Source organism: Phalacrocorax aristotelis, chromosome 3 (assembly GCF_949628215.1).
Source record: "Phalacrocorax aristotelis chromosome 3, bGulAri2.1, whole genome shotgun sequence".
Classification (NCBI taxonomy): domain Eukaryota; kingdom Metazoa; phylum Chordata; class Aves; order Suliformes; family Phalacrocoracidae; genus Phalacrocorax; species Phalacrocorax aristotelis.
Window position 1 is genome coordinate 78,244,701 of NC_134278.1, and position 26,671 is coordinate 78,271,371.

A 26,671-nucleotide genomic window follows, 5' to 3' on the forward strand; every position below is an offset into this window, starting at 1 on the left:
GCTCATAGTACAGCTAGGACTCCAAACTTCTTAGCGTTTTTTTTGCTGCAACTTTAGTACAGGGATAAAAAGCCTGTGTTATTAGTTGTTGACATTATTTTATAGTGATTCTTAAATCAAGGCCACAGCAATTCTCTCCCATTTCTCTCTCTCATTATTTTTAGTTTTGAGTCATGTCTTTCAGGCTTCACTTTGAACTCCAACATACCCAAATCATTGTGAAGTTCTGCCAAATCTATTAAAGCTAGAACTCTGGGGTGGTTGGTTTTTGGTTTTTTTTTTTAATGATTTAAGTTTCTTTCCAAGTCAGCTCAGTTGTGCAGAAAATTCAACCCACGCTTTATGTTTTTCAGAGATTGTAGCCAAAATTCCAGGTTGGAAAGAAAACCTGATGCTTCATAGGGTTTAATTTGATTGCAGGCTTAGGTGTGAAAGTACCAGATAAAGCAAAGTATTCAAATAGCTCCCAAAGAGATGAAGATTCTCACAAACTGTGCCCCTTTTGTGACATTTCAGTGTTTGCATGACCCCATACTATCTCACCATGCTGAACAGTCTTACGCCAAACTCACCTCTGCTGTAGCTTCATTGACTGCTTATTTCGATGGAAGATGATGGTGATTTTCCACCAAAATATGTGTCCTTTACTGATCCTCGTGATCAGCTATGCTCATGAATGAATTGCCATGGTTTACAACATGCTGCATTAAGCAGTGGTGGTTTCTTTTTTTTTTTTTAATATAGTTCAACAATTCTGGAGTTGTTATATGAGCATTTATATGAGCTGTCCCTTGTACAGACAGCTGAGGGCATTACAATGTAAACACTCCTGGTTAATCAAAGCCCCTATGACAGAACTGTATCAAGGTGCATATGGGTACCTGGAGATAGAAAAGGGGGGAAAAAAAAGTCTGTGCATTCTCAGAAAGTAGAGTTACTTCTAAGCCACTCGTACCCTTAAACCACAGCATAAGAAATAACATATGCATCATATACTACTATATAATAAGTTGTCATTTTTCTACGTCAGTATAGCCATTTTTAATAGCTTGATCCTGCAGTTCTTAAACAGAAACATGCCTCACCATGCAAGTAACTCCACTGGTTTCAGTGTGACTGAACAGTACCTTGTTCTGCAAGGGATGCCACTGAAACCACCAAGACAGGTCAAGAAGAATTTGGCTGCAACAATTTAAGGGAAGCAGCATCTGCTTGTTCTAAGCAAGACTTTAACCAGAAAACTCAGTTGCCTGCCTTTTTGAAGTAAGTACAGCTAACTTTACAATGACTCCCAGAGTATATATTCTGCTTGCACTTCAAATTAATTCATAGCTTTGAATTGTTAATACGGATTTTTGCTGAGGGAATCTTAAAAAAATGCTGAACCTTAAATTTTAATGTACTGAGGGTCCTTTCAAGTGGTCTGAACAGTGCTATTTCCTAACTAGTCATCTTTGACATAAACAATTCCAATGAGCTTCCAAAAGGAAGGATACTTACGGAGCTGACTGAAACAATCTCAGATCTATCAGCACTTAATTCTGTGAGCTTCTGGAGGACAGCAAAAGCACTGAACAGTGAAAGAAGGTCAAATATAGTGCCTATCTTTTAACAAAGGGGGAGAGAGAGAATTGGGAAATTACAAACTAATTCACTTATCTCCAGTTCTGCAAATCTGATAGTGTAAACTTTGTGCTCCAATCAGACTGGTAACGCTTCTCCTGAAGATGTGGTTGTAATTCTGCACATTGCACTTCAGAGGAGATACAGATCAAGAGAAACCAAAAGGGGGAACGAGAATGACTGAACACCCAGAAAGACTGACTGGTGAAGAGTTTGGTAGCTGGACTGTTTAGGATACAGAAGAGTGGTCCGAGGACACGGACGTGCTTGCAGTCCCCTGAGCCTGATGCTGAGAGCAGAACGAGCTGGCTGTGGAGTCTAGGAGGCCAGGCCAAGGAGCAATGGCCTGCAACTGCAGCAAAGAAATTTCAAATTAGCTACTAGGAGCAACTCTCTAGATGTACAGCTGGTGGAGCATTTCCAAAAGGCCTCCTATGGAGACCATTGAGTCTCCACCAGCTATTTTAAGAATAGGTCAACAACACACCTGTAATGACCTTGATATATTTGACCCTTCTCAGAGGCAAGGGGAGGATGAGAACATCCTGGGATGGTCCTAGATTTCTTTCATTGTCTTATTTAGAGAGCTATCCTTCCCAGATGTAACTTAAAAATGATAGCACTTTTTTCCCTTCAGAATGATTTTTTTTTCCCGATATACCTATTTTCTCACTCTAAACCTAAAGTTCCAGTGAAATCATAGTCTATCATGCTCTGCTGTCTCAGGCATGGCTACACAAAGGCTTTGCACTTACAAAGTTGCTTTTAAAGGACATGGTTTTCAATCAAACATACACTTTGATTTATCCCCACGTATGAACTTCAGTTATACCAGTCTGGGCCATTCCCTTTCCTGTACAACAATAGTTATACTCATGTAAAGTAATTTTGTACTACACCAGTTGTATCCAGATTCAACTGTAGCACTGGTATCTGTGTAACTATACATCAAAGACCAAAGACCATAAACCATACATTCAAAAGTTAGGAAATACCGGAGAGAGGGCTGCCACCTTAACTTTACAGAGTGATCTCACTGTATAAAGGTCTTTAATTACATGATGATGATTTTTGTTTCCTTCCAGAGAGCTCTTGCCTCGGTTGGCAGAACAGATAATATGCTCAGGGATTTTAGCAGAGTGGCACAGTGAAGGGGATGGCTGGCTGGTCTTAGCTCAGACAGAAACGCACAGAGAACTGGGTTCCATCTTTGCCTCTTCGACATGTTTCTATGTGACAATGGCAAATTAGTGACACCTTCCTTTCTAAGGTGAGCTCTGATTTCTCAATTCACTGATTGTTGATTTGAGACACTGCAGTTTGGTCTGCAGAAATTTTAAGTGCTCTCATTTGCAGCTGGAGTCAGTGAGAGAGATGTGCTTTGAAATGTAGAGTGACACACAATGCTGAGAATTCTGAAAAACCAGGTTCTCAGTATCTCAAATACAGTGAATAGTTTTGACATGCACTTAACTTTCCTCTCGGTTTCTAACTTCTCCTAAAGCAAAAAATTACGGCATGTGCCTATAAATGTAACAGCACCGTGACTTGTATTTGAATATATGGGCTCATATCTGGATACCTTCTAACAGCAGCTTCATATATCATGTGTTGGCTTGCAAAACAGCTTCATCTAACGCCAGAAAGAAAAGTAGTGCGTGATTCATACTAACACACACTAGAAACTAAGTTTAAAACTAAGAACTTGTAATTGGATTTATTCTATTATGTACATATTTGTTGATGCTAAATGAATAAAATAGCAATTCAGAACAAAGTTGAAACCAAAGAGCTGTTGGCAGACGATGTAAGACCACATGGCAGCGGCAGCTATGGTGTGACCGCTGCCTACCTGCATTTCACACTGTGTAACAAACTGCTACCTTTATCCCTCCAGTGGTTTAATTTGGAGGGTGACTTCCTGTATTTGCCAAAGACTCTGGTTTTCAATTTTGGTTGCGTAAATGGGCAAGACTGGAAATTCTGGTCATCTGTGAAAGGGTCTCTAGCCCACAGGACTGAGAGCTCTGGTTACGTACATCCGTATGAAGCTGTCCTACTGCTGTTACTGTTGTAACCAAAACATAAAATTGAATTTAACGTTTGAGTCACATAGTACTTTGTGGTAGATAAATACTCTCCTCCCCTTCAACTTCTCACCTACAAAATTCACCTTCCATTACTCTTGGTCTCTTACTTTGTCCACAAGTGTGAAAGCAATAGCACTCAATTTTAAAGAAAGAGCTGCATATTTTTGAACTTCATGTCACAGAAGAAAAAGGCTGCTCTGCTGTTATACTTTGGGACTGTAAACAACAGCCAAATAGATTGCTCTCAGTTGTCATATTTTTTAAATGTTGGTGACCATTACATTAAAAAGGCTTGTAATTTTGAAATGTTGAAGCCTGCTTTACTGGAGCCAGCACAGAAGATGCAGGCAAAGCACCAGGCAAGTGGCACGGAATAAAAACAATATCACATCACTCCCAGTGTCAGCACTGAGGTTGTAATTTAGTCTATTAACGTGCCACGAAGAAGAAAGAGAAAGGAAGAACCTCCACAGTGCCACATTAGGAATAGAAAATAGCTGCAAATATAAGCAGGAATAATTCTTGGGAAAATATTTTGGATCATTAACGAAAGTGTTTTTAAAATTCTGATTACCATGTCTCTCATGAGCTAATATGCACACTGGTTTTCAGAGATGCTCATTTACTTAAAAAAATGTCTGCAATAAAACTGAACGGTGGAACAACATATTTATTATGAGCTGGAAGTGGAGTTGCTTTGAGCAGTTTCTACCACACCAAGGGGAAGGCCAGACTAAATGCTGCAAATGGACAACAGTGCTACTGAAGTCAAAGGCCCAGAGATCTGAATCCAGTGCTGAGATCATTCACTGAACTGAAGGCCAGGCACACAGAGGCCGCATCATACGAGAACAGAGTTGAAGTATTTGGCCTCATGCTAAAATGATATAATAGGAAGATCCTACTCCTGTTGGTGAGGGTCTCATGTATGGCGTCTCACATACAAGAAGGAAGGACACCTTTTCGCTTACTAGCATGACAAGGAGCAGAAACAACCTAACAGCTCACATATTTATGTTTTGGTTTGTTCTTTCTCATTAACTTACTTTTCTGGTTTTAGATCCCTGTAAATAATTCCAAGACCATGGAGATGGTCTAACGCCAAGGCCAGCTCAGCTAAATAGAACTTGACATCTTCTTCTGTAAACATCACCTAGAGAGAAGGAAGAGAAGAACAAAGAACACGTCTATTTACTGGACAATGGTGGGCTGGCTTGCGTTAAACAGACATGGGGAAAGAACTGCCTAACTCGGGAATGCTGGAAGAACCATCATATCAGGTTCAATTTTCCACAATTTGCCTGAGCTCACATTAACAATTCTTACCAAGATACTCCTCCTAAAACAAAACTTGATCTCTTGAGTACTTCTGTTTCATAAAACATGCTGCTCTCATTTGTCTGTTTGATCTGTTTAGATGCCGTCATGTTGCAATAATATGAATAAGGTTCTAACTCCTAAGCCTTTGGAAATGAATGGCAAAATTCAATGTGTTCAGTGCAGCCCTTATTACTTTCATATCTCTTAATTTGCTAAAATCTTGGCATTTGGTTACCGAATTCCCACAAAATAATGTGGGATAATGTCTCTGGGGAAGTGAAATGTTTCTTATTTTAGAAACAAAAACACATTTAGTTCCCAAACATGAGTAGAATATACAGCATTAAGAGACTCAGAGATAGATTTAAACCCCTATGCATTGAGGGTCCAAGGAATCTCAGTGCAGATGCCCTAAGCAATGCTGTGCTGTCTAACATTCAGGGCCTGATGAGGTCTAAACTGAGGGCAGTTGTTTCCTTTCTATAGTTGATACCGCTACTACTTACACTGTAAGCTCTGTTTTAGGTGGGAAGAAACTCCTATCATTGAAAAAAACATTAAGCTCAGAAGAATTGAGCTAAGATGGCAAGAACCCCCTTTGGTTCAGCTTTTTTTATATCCCAGATGATATTAACTTCTCTTTAATTAAATTTCATTATGTACAGCAATAATAATGCAGAGAAGCTGATATATTGCATACACAATTGTGAATACTATGTACGACAAAAGTAAAATGAGTCAGCTCAATAAAAATTTACGTCATATGTAAATGTAAATATCTACAGTAGAAGTTGCTGATCTTATTTTTAAAATTAAGTCTCTGCTCTTGGAGAGGGGCAGCCACAATACTTGAGTGCTCTTAGAAGCTGCAGAAGGCTGAGAGCTAAAATAGAGGATTCAGAGAACAGACGTCACATAATTTAATTAAGAATATCACTGCAAAGGCTAGAAAGAAAAAAGATACACAAGCAAAAACTCTGACTAAATATTTAATTGGTCTGAACATAAAATTTGCATTAATTATAAAAATAAATTTAAATTATTCCTAGGGTTTAATATAAATAATGTAGGCAAGAGATGAAATCATTAGAATCAGAGAAAATCTTATCTATACAGATACACCCAGCTAAAGTCAGATGTCTCAGAAAGACAGAGCAAGAGAGAGACAAGCTTTGCACGCACGCATGCTGTAGTATACAGGATCTGACTGAAATCAATACTGTTGGACCAAGTCCGCAATTAACAAACTGCAGGCAGTACAAGTTTTCCCATAGGGTCTTCCCTTGCGATACTTTGCCACTACTAAATTGCTGTGAAGTATAAGTAGACAAGATGAGCTTCAAATACTGAAAAAAGAAGTATGTATAAAAGGGCTGTCGACTTAAAAGAAGTCGATAGTAAAAGCAGAGAAATCAACAGATTGCACTGGAAAAGCTTTGGGGGAAAAGTGAAGTTTTAAGGGAGTACAGAACCCGAGCTGTTCTCTTTCACTTTCAAGTTCCCTAACTGCAGAACGTATAGCTGCCCTCTGTAGGCAAGAATCACTTTTCCTCTCTTCTCCCACAAAACCAGAGAGGCCCTTGCTAGACAGCATGCTGTGTCGCTAACAAAGCCTGATTTCATGACGAACAGCAGAAAGATATTTTTATTTTCTTTAATCTTTTTCCTCATAATAAAAATAACTGCTGCCATGTACTAAGTAGTTATAGGAGCATCATTACTTGGCATTGTAGTTAACCTGTTGTTTATGTCTTCTTGCATTAGCAAACAAGCCTTGAAAGCAAATACTTGGGCTCCCAAGCTGTGGCACACACAGCAGCCTGCAGCATGTCACTGAACCAGAAAGCAGATGGGGGGAAAAAAAAAAGCTAAAGAGCTTTTGAAAAAAGTACTGTTTTCACAGCTTTTTTAGTCCATCGGTAATTCCCCAAATCAAGAAGAGCGAACATGGCTTCCTCTCAAGATGGCATTTGAAAGATCCCTATTTTACCTCTAAAGACTGTGTGTTAGGTGGTTGCTGGCACCCCTGTCCCCACAGCCTGGAAAGAGACCAGGGGCTGGGGAAATCATGTTGGTGACAGAGAACACCGGGGCGCAGGCAAGGACCTGGGGGTGGCCGGGCTGCCTCGCTGGAGCCTCCCATACTGCCTGCAGGACTCTGTGATGCTAAATGCAGGCAGATGCACTGCTTCAAGCAATGCAGATAGCTGGCTTGAAGAGGCATTTCGAGACACAAGCAAGTGCTACAGAAACCTAGAAAACCTGCTGCTGCCTCTCTCTACAGGCATTAGCGAGGCTCTAGTTTTGACTATTTCCTGGCCGCCTTTTTCTCTAGCAGCAGCATCTCCCCCGGGGCAGGAGCTGCGGAGGACAGGGAAGGGATAGAAGGCCAGGTAGGTGATGGAAGCAGCAGCTGTCCCCAGGCAGGCAGCAGGAGAGCCGGTGAGAGGTGTTACAGCCAACTTCCAAGCCCTGGGGCAGCACGTAGACTCCGACCTGCTCCCAGCAGCTGCTGCAAGGGATGGCTCTTTCCCTGCTCACCAGCTGATGCCCCGCTGTCTGCACGCTTGCTGCAGGGGTTGGTCCCTGACCTGGGGCCATCTCTTCTTTCTGCTGGCAGCGGTTGTGTTTTTCCAGCAGTTCCCTGCCCATGTCCTGGGCAAAATGTATTGAGGCTTGATTTCTCAGACTTTCTCATCACATCCAAGACATATTTTGTAAACAAAGAGTCTGGGGTTATTTTGCTATGGGAATGGCTTAGTACCAGTGCAGCTTTCTCCAACAGTGATGCTTACATGCTATTTGCTGCAGTACCTATGGCATAATTCAAACACAATTATTAAGAACACATTTAAAGATACAAGTGTATACATCTACATAGCAGGACTATTCTAAAGGCCATTCTTCAGTCCCAACAACTTCATCTGAGTTCTGCAAATCAGGACAGTCTTTCATTTCTAAAGTTAAAATCTATCAGCTTACCTCTTTGGAGAGTCTTGTGAAAAGGTCCCCTCCCCGCAGGAAATCTAGTATTAGATACAACTTTCCCTCTGTTTGAAATGCTGCATTAGAAAAGGATGGAGATGTTGGAAGTTTGAATCAAGATAAAGTCTCCAAAGAATTAATCGTGTTGACTAGCAGTGTATCACTTATGCCATTAGTTTCACTGTCATTTCAGCACTTCAAGAACAGAAAAATTTAATTTCTCTGTAGAACTAAGCAATTGAGCTTAGACTATGGGAAAAAATGCTATCAGCTGAGAGATAATGATGCATTACTAAGGTATTCTTTTCCGTGCTACGCACCTATGAATTAATACTGCTTTCCATTGCACAAGATACCAAGAGTGACTGAGGGCTAGGCATAGAGAGGAGCTCCCAGGTTTGTGTGAGGGGAAAGCCCACACTATCCAAAATGTCCTCAGAAGACCCTTTATGGCAATAATGGGGCTCCTCAGGGAGCTGGTGAGGCAGAGGAAGGCAATTCCAGAAAGACACCACATTCACATACACAAATTTAGACTGGTGCTGATTATTCAAAATAGTTTTTATTTAGATTCTCTGGTTTTCTAAACAATACCTGATAGCAGGTGAAGGGGTTGGCAGATGTATACTCACCAGCTACCCCACCAGCACAACCTATCACGTTAGACATTATGACAAATGTATTTTGATGGAAGAATGGCTAAAACGTACTTATACTGAAATTCTCCTTTAGCATAAATAAAGAATTTCACACAGGTAGCCTCTAAGACTTTGTTAAAGTCTAGGCAGGGGGTATCTGTACAAAATCATAACACATCTAGTTACAATTTACCAACCAATTTAAGAACAAATATGAATTATATTTTATTATAGTTACCATAATGAAGCTTGACTATGAAAGGATGATTCACTTCTGCCAAAATATCTCTCTCCATTTTTGATCGTACCCGATCCCGAACTATAAAGAAAGAACAATAAGAAGACCAACTTATTAAGAGGCAGCATGGTCACTCGATATAATACTGAAATGAGGTTCAGGTGATTTGGATTCTGTTTCTCACTCTGCTGATGACATGTGGTGTGACTTTTGGCAAATCACGCTACTCTCTGGTGTCCCCTTTTTCTGCCTGTCTTGTCTATGCAGAGTAAGCTCTTCAGGAAGGCACTCTGTCTTCCTCTGTAGAGAACTGCCCTAACTAAAAGGAATACAGTATTAAAAACACCAGGAATGTGATTGCGCTTTGCAAAAGAGAATATTAATGTGAAAATTAAAACTATATCAAATTAATAACTCTGTCTCATTTAAGATTAAACGGAATGTACCAGTCCCAGAGCTCGTTGGGTTAACCTTGTGCAAATTAACTTTTTATATTGTGCTGATGCTAGCAGTGTTTATGGGATATCACTGAATAGCACTCTCTGGAAATGATTTATATAAAATATTTTTAGCTTCCAATAAACCACCCAAACAATCAGTAATAAAGAAAAAAGGCTGATTAAAAATAGTAAAAAACTACTACTATGTGTGGAGATAAATTACTGTGTGATAACAGTGAGAAAACCACTGTTTGTTGTTGAGATGAATAGAGAATAACAATAAAAAATAGTTACGGGGTGAGCTGGGTTCAAATTAATCAAAATTAATGCTGAAGATTTCATAGCAAAAACGTTTAGCAGAATGTTCAGATACTGAGGAGGATTCAAGTCCTCTCATTATCAGCTCTTGATCTTACAGGTTTATTTTTCAGTCAAACACAATTTTACTAACTCCATAATGAAAGCATTGAAAGTTTCTTATTTCTCTGCATTACACAATGCCAATATACTTTTCTGCTGAAAGCATCTACAAGGAATGTTATGAGACTATTTTAGGTGGTAAAGCCTAAGATCTCAGGGAGATTCTGTCATCGCCTGCATGTGTCATGGATCTGCTGAGAAGCTGAGTACTCTCAGCATCCAAGTAATGAACATGCCCCAGTGAAACCACATCTTCTGTTGCTGTACTTTAGAAATTGATCCACAAAACCAGGTCTGAAACAGCTGATCTGAAAACCTTAAACAGGAGTGGAAGGACACTTGGATTTCTTGCTATTTTGATGCTTTATTTAGGTCAATACCCACGTAAGCTTTTCTACCTCACACAACTTAAGCTACCTTGTGTCTAAAAATCAAAACCAAGGGAATCTCAGAATCTTAATCTTATCTCACGAGTAAAAATCACACATCATACACTCACAAAATGTTTAGCCTATGTGAATGCAGAGTATTTCTCATGCTGTGGATCAGCTTTGTCCCAGACAGGAATTCTTATTGGAGAGGTCAGCATTGCTGAACAATCTACGGGGGATATTTCCCATTAAGCTTGGTTAGATAGCCTAATAAAGTGCCTCTCTGCACTTGCACTGCTAAGTTGTGAGAACAGGTTGGCAGAATGGCATTGCATCCTCCTGTCCCCATCATTTCATCCTCTGAACAGGTAAAGGCACAGCTGGGCAGCAAGGCGCTTTGCTGAAGTCCCCGGCGCTGTGCCCTGCTCGCTGCTTGGTGGTTACAGGCTGTGGCCCTGTCAGGCTGCCATGTCACCCTCCTCCCCACATGTATACAGCATGCCTGGAGGCAAAGAGCCATTGAATGACATGCCTATGTCGCCACAGAAGACACCTCATTCTCTCGAGCCATGGCCCCATAACCACTCTGAACCTAGCCTCCTTCAAAGCTATTGTAATCACTACCTTCACAGTGGCTCCCAAAAAAAGAGAACTGGAACCTTCAATCAGGATTACAGCTTGGCACGTAAGTTGGTGGCCTGCCCTGCCCATCTTCCAGCATCAAATACTACCTGATTTGAATGCTTGGAAGGCAGGAGGTACACAGGCCCAGATTTTTATGCAGTCCTATCACCAAAGAACCTATTAATCATATTCTTGAGAAAGGCAAATCCACTTGCTTTCTCCCACTTTATTTTTCTTACCCTATTATTTCCATATGCCTGGGCCATGCCTGATTTTAACCTCCAAAGTAGTCTCCCCAGAGGTATCTACCTGCTTGTACCAGCTTATGTATCATAGGGCACTGTCAGAGTCAGTTATTGTACTGTATGCTGCACATCCATTGTCATGATATTTAATAAATATGCAAGGTTAAATCCCTTCTCCTTTGTGGTTTATTATTAATTCTGTAACAGCAGGAAGATTTATTTTCTCTTATTCCAGATATACCTAGGAATTCCCCTGCTCTTTTGCCCTCTTGAATTTTTGGGATTGAGGCAATGTGAGTCTGATATGTATGAGGAAGAGTTTTAAGAAGAGATGACACTTTGACATAACATTTCAACAGCATAAGGCTGTCTCTGTCTACCTCCTCTGTCATCTTCCAGGTAAAGTGAGTGGGAAAGTGCCTCTCTTCTGCACTTCAGAGATTTTTCCAGTAGTCAGTGGTCTCAGTCTGCTCTGCTGAGGGAGTCTCCCTTCTAGTTCTTACATCCTGGCAGTCAGATAATCAGATTTAATTTGCTCAAGCATGACCTGAATTAGTTCTGGCTGCTTATTCAGCCTGCAAGTTCCTGGCTACAGAGGGACTCCTCCGGCAGTATGGGGAGAGGTGAACAGGGTCTGAAGGGCGGCTGCAGTGCCAGGCACGATGAGGCCTGAACATTAAAGATATTTTCTTCCACGCAGGTGACCAAGCAAACATGCATGTCTTTGCTTAGTCTCATTTGGGGATAAATGGACATGTACCACCAAGAATTCCTCCACTCATGTCCAGGATGACTGGATCTCTGACAAGGACCTATTTCTGTGGATTCCTTTCTGAGTGAATCCCTTTTCTCTGATGTTCTTATCAAAGAGCTGCAAAAGCAGCACTGGAGCTCAGGAGCCTCGGGGAAGGTGACGGAACGGCTCAGTTCAGCACCACTCAGCACAGGGCTGGGCTCTCCCCACACAGGCACCTGCAGGGTGCTGTGGAACAGCCTCTCCTCACCTGCCCACCCCTTGGTGATGGCAAGGGGTGCACACCAAAGGTGCAGAGGAAAGTGCAAATAACTCAGCTCCCCCATCCTCATTTTGATGACTTGCAGGGGTCTGTCTCAGTGGAGCACACAGAGAGGGGAGCACAGGCAGCTTGGGCAGGTAATGCTTGCACCAGACGTTTACCTCTATCATTAAAATGCTCATTAGAAATAGTGTTCATCTGCTCTTGCCCTTTCTACTCAGTATTGAAATTGGTTTAAAAGGTGGGGTTTGCCACTTATCTGTAAATTATATGTTGGACAGAGGCAGGGAGCATAACCTGGAGCAACGAGCACACAGCCGTGAAGAATGTTTGCATGATCTTGGACAAATTAGCTATCCCTGAAATAATCCCCGGTGTCACAAGGACAGAAGAAACCAGACTGATGCAGCCTGTAACAGCAGAGGAAGCACCTGCTACCCTGAAATAAAAAAAGCTCCCATTTCCAGGTATTAACGTGGTATGAAAGAGAAGTGGAGGCAGCTGAGGATACATGCAGATAAATAGAGCTTATCTACGTCTCCCTGTCTAGCTCTGAACATCAGAGAGGAGGATGTTACTGCTTACTTTATTTAACACTAAATGCTTAAGGAGAGGGTTTTATTTAAGGTATGAATTTGTATTTCTTGGGCTGTTTTAATAACCACAAAGTACAGAAGGAAAAGGACAAAAGGGAAAAGTATATTCAGAGCATCTTCCAAGGAGAGAAGAAAAGTTCCTTCTCAGTAATGGGCTAGCTGTATATTTTCTGAATAAGAAAATAAAACCATAATCCTGCTTCCCTCTCTGAAGCTCTCATGATATCAACTTTGATTGAGATTTAAATATGGAAATATAAATTAAATTTCAGCCAATGAACTTCTTGTCCATATATCTCACCTAAAAACTAAGAGTCAGTGCATCTCTGAGTTATGTACACTGTCAAGTAACGATGATCTACGGACATCCCTTGATGTGCACGTTTTCAGTTCAGCAGGATGTTGAGCCAACACAACGAGAACTTTAATTAGTGAAACCATAGCCTACAGGAGCTGTAAAGAGGGAGTTTATAGAAGAGACACTAATTTATTCACTGTAATACTGATTAAAATTTATAGCTAATTCACCATAACGGGAAAGTAACTTGTCATGGATCTAGTGACTGGATAGCTGAGCTGAAGTCACAGCTCTGTGAAGATAAACAACATTCAGCCACAGGTTTCAGTGGAGCCAGAGTGTTGCTTCTGGGATCTCTTTGGCAAAGAATAACTTCCAAACATTTTTATTTAGTAGTACTCTTCTCACTGCTGCCCAAAGTAATTCTTAGTTCTACTAGAAGAAAATTACCCTGAAGCTATCTATCTTCTCAATTTGTGTGTAATACTTTGCTGGTCTTTTCTCTGTCTTCAGACTTACCTGGAGTAAAAGTTGATGTTTCTACTTCAAGAGAAGTAATTTTCAATTTAACTTGCAGTGCAGTTTTTGTTTTGCATATAGATTTGGCGTTACAAGGCATGAGTGTTTTATCTACAGCCTTGTACAAGCTAACACATGCATCAAATTTAAATTGGTATTAATTTAACTTTCAAGTGTCAAATAAAAATGAAATAGCTTTTCCTTCTGCCGTCCTTCCTGGGCTGAAACCCCCATATGCCCTGCATGAGTCCCACACTGTGCTTCCCTTGGTGCCAGCTGGATCCTGTCAGGGCATGGATGCTTTAAGTTAGTGCTCCTGTGACTGATACCATTTTCCACTTATGGCTTTCCCCTTCAAAGGGTTTTTGTAGAGAGAGATCCAGCAAGGGAGAGCATATTACAGATATCTTAATGGAAGGGACTGCCTTAGCTAAGGGCACTGAGCTGCAAATCAGACTTGATAAACAGCAGAATCCTCAATGCAGTGAAACCCATCTTGGGCTCACCCACAGGAGGAAACATGACATGGTGCATCAAGGCTAAGAGATAGGAGCCGAGGTGTATGTCTACGAGGAAGACCAGCGTGGAGCAAGGGAGTGTGTCTGCCTCCATCCTGCCTGTTCTGGGGTTCTGCAACTGTACACGGAGCTGTGCTTTGGCTGCCCCTGCAGATGGTGTGGAGACGTATGCGATATATTCCGCCTTCCTCCATAGATGCTGAACTTGGGTGTTGCTCTCACCACTGTCAGTCAACAGCACGGGATGCTAGAGCCTCGTAGGTGAAATACTTTCCCTATGTGTTAGCTGAGGTCCAGCACAATTCTGCTTTGCTCATGGCTACAGTTGTCTGCCTGTTCACACACTATGAACGTCTCTGATTTACTGATGTAGCCTCACAAATGCAAGAAAAGCACTTAGACTCTCCAATACACTTCTAGAAATAGTTAATCGACTTCTAGCCTAAATCCTTTTTTAAAAAGGGCATGGAGATAGCTTTTATGAGATCTACAAGGCGTCTAAAGCTGAAGATGGTTCTACCACTCTTCAATAGCACTGAGGTGATAACTCTTATTCTTTGTAAGTTGGTGTTAGGTACATAGATCCTTTTATACCTCTAGTCCCAATGTGAATACCTGCTGGCTGCCTTGAGGCACAGGAGCCTGGTTCATCCCCAGAGTCCTCTGAGGGTGGCTCAGGGCAGGACCTGGTGCTCTGGTTGCCCCTCTGAGTGGGCCACTCTCTCTCCATTGATTTTGGAGACAACCTTCTTGGTGTCACCAGGCTGAAACTGGCATTTGAAAGCTTTGTATTTTGGGGGGAAACTAGGAATGGGTTGTCAGATGATGCCCTAGCGACTCATCCTTATGGCCTTTTGTCCACCCCCTATACGTCTGACACCAGCAACTGCCTCTTACAGAGGAAGATACACACAGAAAATACACAAATAATGTCAAAGGTTTTGCAATCTGCTTAGAGATGTTTGGCAAAAAGCATTATTGATTACAAATTATTTGCCTGTCCCTACCTTTCAAAATAACCTTTTGGTAAGAAATGTCCCTGCTCAGCCAGGAGTGGAGGACTAATTAACTAAAAAAGCAAGAACAGAGGGAGTTAGAAACTATGTTAAGTCAATTAAATGACCATTGAAAAATATTGGTAGCAGGAGAAATTAATCAGTGAATTAAAGAATGGATTTAAATTTCTTTCATTATCCTCCTCACCTCCCTAAAACTCAGCACTGTGCCTCGAGTGGAACAAAAGCAAAATATAACTCAGACTCAGGAACACACAACTCAATTTCAAATTCTTTATGTAGCACTGGAACATATGACTGCTATAGAAAATAGAATATATACATGAAACTATGTGCAACATCCTTTTCAATTCTATTTCTGTTATTTTTGTCTGGTTTTAATGCTGGCCATTGTAGACAAAAGCAGAGAGCTAGATTCTAATTTCAAATCCACGCTGTGTACATCTGGCAGACAAAGTACTTGTATGGTGACTAATTACCCGAGATATGGAGAACACGGGCTTTCCAAAAAAGATCATAATCTAGCTTCAGTGGCTTTGCTTGGAAATACTATTTGCATTACTGTGTTTCTGCTCCACACATTATTATACTGAAATCTTCTAAAGAGCAGCCTTTCATGTTGTACTTTATCAGCAGAGCATTATTTCAACACAAAGAAAAATAAAAAAGCGTCCTGTTGACACCTGAACGTAGAAGTGTACCAATAATGTCATGTAGGGATTTTACGTGCATTTGTTTTGAAATGCATATAATTTAATGAAGGTTATTTTTCTGGAAAAAAGATCTTCTCTGCCTCCAAATATGGAACCTTTTAGAGAGGGGGAAGAGACATTAAAAATAGAGCTTTACCACTCAGACCTAGTGCTGCTGCAGCAAAGGAAAAAAGCAGGTTTACAGAGCAGGAGACACTCCTTTGTAGAAGGGCACTCTAAAAAAATCAATATGAATGCGAACTGTTTTTTAGGAGTCCAGGGTCTGGAGGAGGTCCTTTTATCTCTCCCTCCCTTCCCTTTTTTTTTCCCCTTTTACATGAAACAACATTTGGCTTTAAAGAAATCAAAGACTTTCCTTTGGTCTGGTTTTTTTTTTTGTTTGGTTTGTTGTTTTTTTTTTAAAGTAGCTTGGATGCTTCAATGTAGAGATTTGGAATGACAGATGCCTCTAAATTAATCCAAAACTTTTAATATTGAGCTTCTGTTTATATTATTTATCATCTATTCATTTTTATCTTGAAATGTTTGGAAAAGTTAATTAAATCTTACAATATCGCTCTGAGGTACCTCTGCTCAATTTTCCAGCAAGGAGAATGAATGGACAGATTGATGAAGTCTAATGCTACAAAAAAAAAATCACATGGGAGTTGTCAGGAGCAAACACAGGTTTCTAGGACGTACTAACTCCGCTGAAAACAAATCCTTAGAGCGGTAACCTGAGCTCCCCCCGCATTTTCCTGACACCCTTGCCCAGCGAGGAGCAGCCCGCAGAGGCTGCAGTGGGTCTGAGCTCTGACGGTACTTCTCGGTGGGCTCCCTCCTGCCTGGTAGAGCCTCTGGCAGCTGCGGCCTCCTGCTTCTTTCCCCACTGGGACACCAACTTGGAGCTCTCTCCCCAGCCAAAAAATCCCACAGACGCTGCAGGAGCTTTAGTGCATTTTAGATATTTGGCTGAAATTAGCCAGTGAGTTCAACCCTGTCATTAGAGAAGTACTGACTGACAGACCAGTGGGATGGTCATACAAACCTCATGTCCTTAGCAGAGGTGAAATTTCAATTTTGTGTATTTTTAAACAGAACTGGACCAACTGAATATACACAGATGTGCTTCTGCACAGGTTCCATGTGAACACATTCCCCCCACCAAGGTCTGTGAGCTGCAGATGTGCAATAATATCCAATAAGCCAAATCCTATGGTGATGTTCAACACTAGCAAAGTCAGAAGTACACCCCTTATGATCACATAAATCAGTTCTAACTAACATTGTTAAAAACAAACTGAACAAATGGCTCGATGAAGAGCAGAGAAAGCTGCCATTTACTAGCATGGAACTTCCTCCAAAAAGCCAAAACCTACAGCTGGAAATATATCTGTCCACAACTTATGCAAAACTCAAAGCCTTCAACACCTCTGCATAGCTGCACCTGGATAATTTTTTAAATGTAAATCAAATGTTTTATTTAAATTTATTTATCTTAGTGGATGCAATACCCTGCCAAATGATCCATGATGTGATATATTTGTTTCTTGAATTCTACTTGAACATACTCCTATTTTTTATTATATTTGCTTCAGTTGAACAGAAGTATAGTATTATTAATATTGCAGGCAATAGCAACAATTTCAATATTAATTCTTACTGATAGGCAATAATTACCTATGCTCTAGGAATAGGCGTAATTTCAAAATGACAAACGAATAAGAGGGCTGGCCTCAGAATTCAGAGATCCCAGTAAACACAATTCATCAGTAGCTCTGGAAATTATGCTAACCTGAAGGGAGAAACTGGTGGCTGTTTCATGTAGTTTCACAATAAGGAAAGGGTGCTTAAAACAGTTTTGAGACAGTTGGCCATTTTTTCCCCTCACAAAGCAGATATTTAGAATTTAGTTCCAACCTACAAGGATCCAACACAGAAAAGATATAGAGGTACATATAGTCCTCAATCCCACTCCTAAATGCAGTCCAAGGAGGGCTGAATTTTCTCCATCAAACTACTCTGATATCTCCTGTCAGACTCTTAATTCCCTTGTAGCTACTGTCCTGCTGCAATTCTGGCTAACTCATGCAGCTGCACGAGAGGCAGCACCAAGCCTAATGTTTCCTACCTGTGGGGCAGTTCAGCATTAAATGAGCGTTTGCCTTCTGTTTGCTATTGCCACGTTGCTAAGTCAACAGGCACAAGGAAGAAATTCTTTTTCTCTTGTCCTTCTTGAAATGGAGATGATCCAGATGTCCAGGAACTGCTGGGTCTCTCAGGGTAATGAGTTTCATCACTTGCCTTTTAAGCTTGAAGCCCAGCGTGGTTTAATCAACTGTTTCTGCTTTTTGCTCTTAGAACACACCTGTTTTGTGGGTTTTACAGGCAGGCTGAATAAAGTTTGTACATTACTGTACCCTGGAAGTGTGAAAACTGTGCCTTGGTATTCACCAAAAATATGTTCTGCAGTGTATCATCAAAGGCAAAAATACAGCTTTTATGATTGAAAAGTATTGGGAGTGACCACTGGCTCAGTTGTGAAAATGCAAAGACATTCCCTCTTATGCCAGTCTCCTACCGAAAAAATATTGCTCCCTTTATTTAATCTCTCTAGGCCTAAAAAGCCAGTTGTACTGAAAGGGAAATTTCTTCTCCTTCAGGGTCTTTGAGCAAGTGCTAGTTCACTTGCAAAGCCTGGCAGAGCTGGAAGGGGGTGAGGGTCATGCTGGAGCTCCCCAGGGAGCTCCCTGGGACACCACCTCAGGGCAAAGTGCCCCTGAGTGAGAGTGATTTAAAGCCCACCTGAGCCCCTCTTATTTTGTTTAATGGCATGGTATGGAACCTTCTGTCTGGTCCATCTCAGATGTTTATGGACAAGACTAACAATCTTTTATGTAATATTAAGTGACAAATCCTGGAAGGAGTGGAAATGTGGTACTACCCCTCTGTGGAGAATGTATGTAGGAGATGCTGTCATTTGCCACCGGGGCAGTTTTGCTCATAGGCTGACTTAATCCTGGTAAACTTTTTTGGTAAAGCTGCTTGAAACTTGTAATTTTGGACATTTTCAAAGCTGCTTTTGCTGTGGCTTTTGTTCTGAATTGGAACAAAAAGCCTAAATTCAGCAAGTTTTGCCAAAATTAAATTGCAAAAAGTTGTTTTGAGTGCATCAAAGTACTGTTTTGTTAAGGGGTTTAATTTATTTTTGATCTATTATTTCTTAAACACTAATTATAACATACAACTACAAAATAATTTTTAAAAATATATACAATCAAACCAAAGTATTCTGCTGAAATGCTTACTATGAATGTTTTCTTCAAGCAAAATTTCACTCAACATTCCTGTTCCTGTGGATAGAGACTCTACCAGAAAAGGTACACTGACTCTTTTCTTTATCAATGGTAAGGTACATTCAGAAGAAGACAGAATAATAAAAGAGAGGATTTATGGGTGCTTGAGGAAAAATATGTTCACTGAGGCCACCAGGAATTTTAAAACAAAAAAAAACCCCAACCCGATGTCTTCCAAATGTAGGGTAATCATACAAAAGTAGGAAGTAATGTTTTTGTGATTGGCCTAATTGCACAGCAGTTTGATAGCTTAGTTCTCATGTGGGTAACGCAAGGCTGTGGCTGGACAGCAGGAGGTGCATTTCTCAGAAGGGAGGGTTTGGATGGATCGCTCACGGAGCATGAGGCATATGTTAACGTTCACCCTGAGCTACGCAGCAGCCCTGGCCACAACTGCACTAGGCTGACTTCTCGCTCTAAACACTTCTTCCATTAGGCTGCTTGGATGTGGTAAACACAGGGCCAATTCTAAGAAATTGTTTTGGACAAGCATTTTAGTTACTAAATTCCAAATATTTTGGTTTGTATAATGAGTAACTAGTATATTTAAGGAATCACTGAGGAAGCTGGGATAGTGGCTTATCATCCAAAACTGAGGACATTCAGTTGATTTAGGAACTATGAAGCCCTGAGACAGTTTCTATTTGTAAACTTCATCCTGTGTGGTTTATCAGGTTGCCTGCAGCCCAGCCCTCTGAGCTACTTGCACATAAAATAGATGGGAATTTAGAACTCAAATATTTCAATAAAACTGTAGTGTTTAATGTCAACATTCAGGCAAACCAAACTTTTACTTTGCCCAGGCCCCGACATGCTACGCAGACATGCTTAATATAGCTCTGTTGATATGCTTGCCTCATAAAAATAAATGAGCATCTGTGAGACGGCTGTCTGTCACTGAAGAAGCCTCCAGTCCCATCAGCAAGTAGGGCGTGAAGTCAAGGCAAGGTTATTTCCTAAATTAGAGCACAAGGAAAGCCTGGTCTCATGTCGTTACCGACACGCTGACTAAAGCTTTGCAACGAGTAAGCCTTGGACACAGAAACAACAAGGAAAAAAGGCTGATGTAGTGGGTTCTCCTGTGAGGAGAGAAGCACAGTGCTCGGACAATTGCAAATTATTTTTCAGCCTGGACTCCACTACCGTATAGGGAGCCTCATGGAAGATATGACTAAGTTCAGAGACTCTCTGGGTGAAATCACGGCTCTAAACCAGTTAGTAGTAAAACCGCTGTTGACATTAATAGGATTTCACCATCTACATCTCAGTCTTTGTATACAGTTCTGAAAATATACGTAGCTGCTTGAACTCTAAAAGAATACCTAACTGAAGAGGAAATCTTCCTTTTTCCTATTTCACTGGGTAGCTGCCAGGAGCTAAACATAAACTGTACTAAGCAATGACTAAAGTGAGACAGGAGGAGAGCAGATAAATATTTAAAGGATATAAACATGAAGGACAGAGAAGAATTATTTATCAAAATAAAAGGAAAGAAAGGAATATAAATTCGAGGAGGTAAGTGAAACAGAAAAAGAAGAAATGTAGACTGTTGGGCAAACCATAACTGGATGAATGCCTATGGAGCAGAGTGAATGGTTGGGATTGGAGCCTTATCACTTGATATATTTTAAAACAAAACTGAACAGAAAAATTTAAATAATGATTTAGTAAGAAACCAGCCTGCTCTGGCTGCAGGGGAATGATATTGCACCTTTCGCTATGTGCTACTGTGCTGTAGTGACTCCACCTCAATAAAGCACTTTTTCAAAAATACTTCTGGATTTCACTACTACACACAAGTGTTTGGGAGACTGACTGAAACAGAGCAGTCATTTGTACCAGGATTAACGCCTGTAATTTTATGTTAGAATATTCCAGCAAAGTGAAAAATAAATCAGAACATAAAAATTCCTGTTGGGAAGGGCCTTGAAAACCCTGTGAAGGATAACCATGCACAGTTTAACTTCCACAGAGTGCTTTTAATTCTGAGATCTCAAATAGCTTTACCAAAAGCCTTGGATCACTATGGCTGTTACCCTTTAGGGGACAGCTGGTGGTTAGAGGGGTAATGCAGCTTCTCCAGGGCCATCCAGCACAGCAGCCACCAGCCCCGTGGCAGCCCTTCCAGTGACTGCTCAACAAATCAATACTCTTCGCATGCAGAGTACAAACTTTCAGGCTCCTCAAAGCTTTGCTTTGGAAGTTGCTTGCTTTGTTCTTCTTGTGAAAAACTGCTCTCAAACCCTCTCGTGATAAACTCTCTATAGCAAACTAAAAACCAAGTGAGTCATAACAACATGCAGGATTTCTGCATATTTCTAATGAAGCAGCATGTAAGGAGTCTTCTGACACTGGCCAATCTCATGCAGCAAAGTCAGCTCTGACACCTCATGAGTGCCTCTGTTAGTCTCACCTATAAGTCACCCTTCAAATCCCTTCCATCCCTGCCCCGGCAGCAGGGCTGAACAGCCTTGCTCCTGCCATTTCCCATTTCTTTCAAGGGAAGCCACCGAGCACCCACTCTGCCAGCACTGGAGCTGAGCAGCCTTCTCCCTCGCAGCCCCCTCTCGGGTCCAAAGCAGAAATGTGCAGAATGAGGGGGAATGCTCTGGAGAAGCTGGCAGTCAGCTATTGCCTCCTTCCCGAAGTTGGAGAAGACTAGTTCTGGCCCTGTCTCGCTTCTGCTGCAAAACTCAAAACGACACCTGGTGCAAGTGCTGCCCACATTCCATGCTCCTCTCCCTTTCTGGCCCTCCAATTCTCCACTTGCAGTTTTGCCCTTCCTGTTGCCTTTCTCTCAGTTCCCCACTCCAGATCATGCCTCCCAGCCCACTGCTAGCCCTGATGCTTGGCTCAGAGGGTAGTAGCTTCCCACTGCCCCAGAAAGCTGCCCTCAGGCATCTGGAGGACACCAGCTCACCTGGAGACAGCTGAGAGGCTTCTGGAAAATGGGGTCGTCTGGATTTCAGTAGGTTGGAAAGTCAGCTAAAGGAAGGCTGTGTGTGGCAGGCAGATGTGCCAGGGGAGGTTTAACTTGGATATTAGGAAAAGGTTCTTCACCCAGGGGGTAGGGGAGCAATGGAACAGGCTCCCCAGGGAGGCAGTCACAGCACCAAGCCTGACAATATTCAAGAAGCACTTGGACAACGCCCTCAGAGACATGGTGTGAATTTGGTGTTGTCCTGTGCAGGGACAGGACTTGGACTCAATGATCCTTGTGGGTCCCTTCCAACTCAGGACATTCTATGATTCTATGATTTAGTGTGATGGTCTAGGAAGAGCCTCTTGGATTTCTTGGTACCAAGGTCAAAGTAGCTGTTTAAGAAGCCATCTTCTGCATAAAAGTCCAGCCCTGGGGGCTCGCTGGATGTGCAGAGCAAAGCCACTTGCTATTTTCCTAACAAAGCAAGAGACTGGGCACAAGCTAGAGGCCTGTATTTTCCCTTTATAGGGAACTATTCTAGAACACAGAGGGAGGTGGTTAGGGTGACCTGAATGTGGGGAATACCATGTAAAAACAAAAATACAAAATAATCTTTCTAAAAACACATCTCAAAATATTTATTTCTTATGATAACATGCAAAGTTCAAGTTAATGCCCACATCTATTTACATCCTACCTAGGTGTATGACATTAATATTTAACATTGTATAGCTTATGATATCCATAATGAAAACAAAATTGAAGTGATCAGCATTTGCAAGTGCTGTATTGCTGTACAATCCCATAAACTTGAAATTCCCTGTGAACATGAAGAGCAGCTCTGACTTAACAGTGTTGATGATGACAATTGCCCACTAAATGGCAACCATGTCACAGCACAAATGATGTCTGAAAGATGACCAGAGACACAGCGCAATTATCTGAGCAATTCCAGCTTTGCCCAAATTTACAAAAATATTCTACTGCTGCTGAGAAAATGTCAGTTAAATTACTGCACCATGGAAACCTCTCAAGTGTGTCAATTACAGTCGCATTCAGATAGAAAACATTGTGGACAAAATAGAAAGAAGAGGCTGTCGTTGACGCTGATTGCTGGTCTCTCTTTGAACATCATCAAAACCTCCAACTTGGAGCAAATGCCACAGTCATGAGGAAGCTGTAACTGACATGTGTAACCCACATGAAGAGTATTAAAACACAGAGAATACTTTTGTTTCCGTTGAAACAAATCCCAGATGGTAGTCTCCCACACTGTGCCATCTAACTTTTATGGAGAACCAGCTGAGTGCTAGCACACCTCCAGCAGCAGTTGTGAACAGAACGCCCGGCCAGCTTTTTGGTGAAGGTTTACAAGCAATGCAACTGCAATGCCGTGTGAGGCAAACCGTCACCAATGTAACTGGCCCCCTACCCTCTGCTGCCACTCTAACTTAAAATGGCATCAACTGGCAGTGCTGACCTCTCTGTTCATCTGTCCTCGTGCTTGAAAGGAAATAACATTTTTCTGTTGTATTCTGGGAATCAGTAAAAGCAGTGGGATCCAACTCCCAGAGGATGCTTACGAATTTGGTTTCCAACCAACAACAAACGCACTGCAGTTGCAGGCAGCTGAAATTGGTTAAATGGCAATTATATTGGATGCTCCAACTGGTGCAACTTATTCAGTGAACAGAACAAAGAAATGCTTTTCATATAGATAATGGACTTGTACTACAGCCAACCACTTACAGAGTCCATCAGGGAGGTTAAAAATCCCAGTGATATTTAGCTATTGTGTTTCCAGTCTAGCTTTCCACTACAGCTACAAATTTATGCAAAAGTACAGTTGATTCATAGCTCTGATTATTTCAAATAGTCCAAGCGTTATACAGAAGAAACGTTTCCTGACAATTGCTTCATTTGGATTCTTTACCCATTAAATTCCATAATGCAGCAGATAGCACTTAAGTGGGGAGGAGTGTTAATAACATCTCCATTAATATCTGACTATTAGTTTTCATAAGGAGATCGAGCACTGTGAAGAGGAGGCTGGCATAATTAGGTTAACATTACAGATATGGAGATTGAGAAAAGGAGCAGCAGAATAGTAGCTAGATTATGTTCACACAGCAGGTTGGCGGCAGAGATGCGAGCAGAGCCAAAGTCTTGTAACTTCTAAACTGAGGTACCAGCTCCTATACAAAACACAGCCTGTGATGAAAGAACAGGCTACATGACATACATTCAAAGGAGAAGAAGGCTAAAAGCATTTGAGCCTGTATTTGCCAAAAGAGTAATTTTTCTCTTCCTGTAGTTCATGCAGCCTCGTGATACCAACAGCATGCTCTTGGACGTCAGGCAGGATTAAAAGACTCCCAGTGGTTCATTCACGCGCTGTGCAGCTGACTCAATAGGTTGCCAGCAATAGCTTCTCTTTTTCAGCAATGCGTTTCTTAAGATTAGCAGCATTACAAGCATTACAAGCAAACAGAAAGCTTAAAAAGCTCCTTAAAGACAGCGCAAGATAAACAAGACATAAGAGAAATACAAGCCCCAAGACCAAACCAAAAGAAAACCAGAAAGAAAGAAAGAAAATCTTCACTTGAAGATTCCCATTTGGCCTACAGGATACCAGCCAGGAAGGCAAAAGGAGAAGGCCAGCAGACAAAATAAAATGGTGACGAGTGTTACGTTAACACTGGTAAAGCCAGACTGTCCTGGGCACATCCTGCCCACTGATGCTCCTCTTAATTCTGAAGCTAAACACATAAAAGAAAGGTAACAGAGGTTGACAGCTGCAGGCAAGCACAAGAAACTGAAAACACCCTCCAGAAATGCTGGTGTCTCAAGCAGCAATGCAAAGAAGAGCTGTATTACAAATCTTTCTGCTGGAGGGCTGGCTTTTCCTAGGAACTTTCTCTGAATGGAACTCCCCAAAGGAACAAACATTCAGTATCTCAACAATATGTCCACTCTGCCATCTTTGCAGTAGGCATTTTTATCTGTTCAATTAAAAATCCCTGAAGTTTCAACAATGTGCTTGGTAGACCGGGGGCGTTGCTACTACTGTAGTAACAAAGCATTTACAGGGGACCTGAAGTCTGGAGCATGCAGCCAGAGCAGGTCACACTTTGTTTAATGGTCACCTCCAACTTAGCACTAGCAAAACTAAATCTTCTTCTAACCCAGACATCTAGAATAAATGAACCCTGAGGAAGGAAAGGAAGATGAAAGATTCTCAGCCTACAGAAGATGGAGGCTAAACATGATAGTCTTCAAGACTGTGGAAGAAAACTGCAGGGAGGAAACTGTTCTCAGCGGAGAGGATGTGAACTAATGGCCTCAGCTGTGGCAAGGCAGATATAGGACAGATGTTAGGAGGCATTTTGTAACAGTAGGGATAGAGACAGTCTAAGGACAAGTTAGACAAACATCTGTCAGGAATGATAAAAGCATAGCTGTGCCACCCTAGGTCAGAGGTGGGCTCTGTGACTAGTTCAGGTGCCTTCCAGCTGATGCTTTCGTAGCAGTGCAAGGCAGGGGTTGCCCTCAGAGACCCCCACACTGGTGTGTTTACCTGGCTTGGACCTGGGCAGGGACATGAAATAAGCTCCCAAAGCAGAACCACTGAGCTGCTGTGTCCCAGGGATCGGCCAGTCCTCACTCCCAGGTATTCGGCCCAGGCAGAGCACTGCGCACAGCCAGCAGTGCCTCTCTCCAGACTCATTCATTCAGCTGGAGCTTCACATCACTCTTCATAGACCTGTTCCAATTAAAGTAAGCTGTGCTTTTCTCCTCTCTCTCTGTGTTTTGCAGCTATATGGTGAAGGGTGTGAGGGCTGACAAAGGCCATTACAACTCCCAGTAAAAGCAGGTTTTCTACAGATAAAATGAAATTGAACCACATTTGTCAAACCGGATAAACATTTCACTTGTGGCTTCAGGACAACTGTCTGTGTAGTCTCTCAATTCCTGAAACTACACCAAAAGCAACTAACAGCAATCTGCTACTTGACAATAAAAAATATCAAAAGCAGTCTTTTCCTTAAAGTGACAACCAATCTGGGAATAACTGCAAATAGCTGTCATTAGATATACAGTGCAATGAATACAACAAAAACAATAATCCAGGGGAAAGCAAGCAGTAGTGAAAGCCCTTGATCATGAGGACTTTGAAGAATGAGTTTGGGTCTGAAAGCCTTTTACTAATGGCCCCTACAGGAGCTGCAGTTTCAAGCGTCTCCATTGCTACTTATTCACTGTGTCAAGCACAGCAGGATCAATTGAAACTTTAAAGAAGTAGATGGCAAATTGACTGAAAATTACAAGGGGATTCGGAAAACTGCTTTTTACTATCAAAAATGAAATGGGTATGAAGGACTACTCATCCCTGAAAAAAACCCGCCACTGTTCCTTGACTGCCTGGAATAGCTGGGGGACACATTCAAATGCAACCTGCAAGAGCTGCTGCTTTTTTAGAAACTTTGAAGAAGTAATTCTTTCCATATTTCATTGACAGAAGAGTGTGACTCAACAAATGTTTAGAACAAACACGTATAATGTGATCACAGGTGAAAAACATATCCTTTCTACCAAGGAAATCAGCAGACTTTTCAGTGCTCTCTACCTCTGGCTTCAGATTTGAATCTCCTTTGTGCTCTCTAAGGAATCACCATATGAATACCTGAATAACACAACACTTTAGGCTACTGCTAATAGAGCCCATTGAACTGCTCAAGGATT

General features: G+C 41.5%; 1 protein-coding gene across 1 annotated transcript in view; it reads right to left on the reverse strand.

Annotated features, from left to right (window-relative positions):
- Positions 1-26,671, reverse strand: part of RPS6KA2 (ribosomal protein S6 kinase A2) — a 177,513-nt gene that overhangs the window by 66,402 nt on the left and 84,440 nt on the right. The window contains exons 4-6 of the mRNA XM_075088078.1: positions 8,895-8,975; positions 8,016-8,095; positions 4,760-4,866 (exon numbers count right to left, since the gene is read on the reverse strand). Of these exons, the coding sequence (XP_074944179.1) occupies positions 4,760-4,866; positions 8,016-8,095; positions 8,895-8,975 (268 nt within the window). The remainder of the gene's footprint in view (positions 1-4,759; positions 4,867-8,015; positions 8,096-8,894; positions 8,976-26,671) is intronic.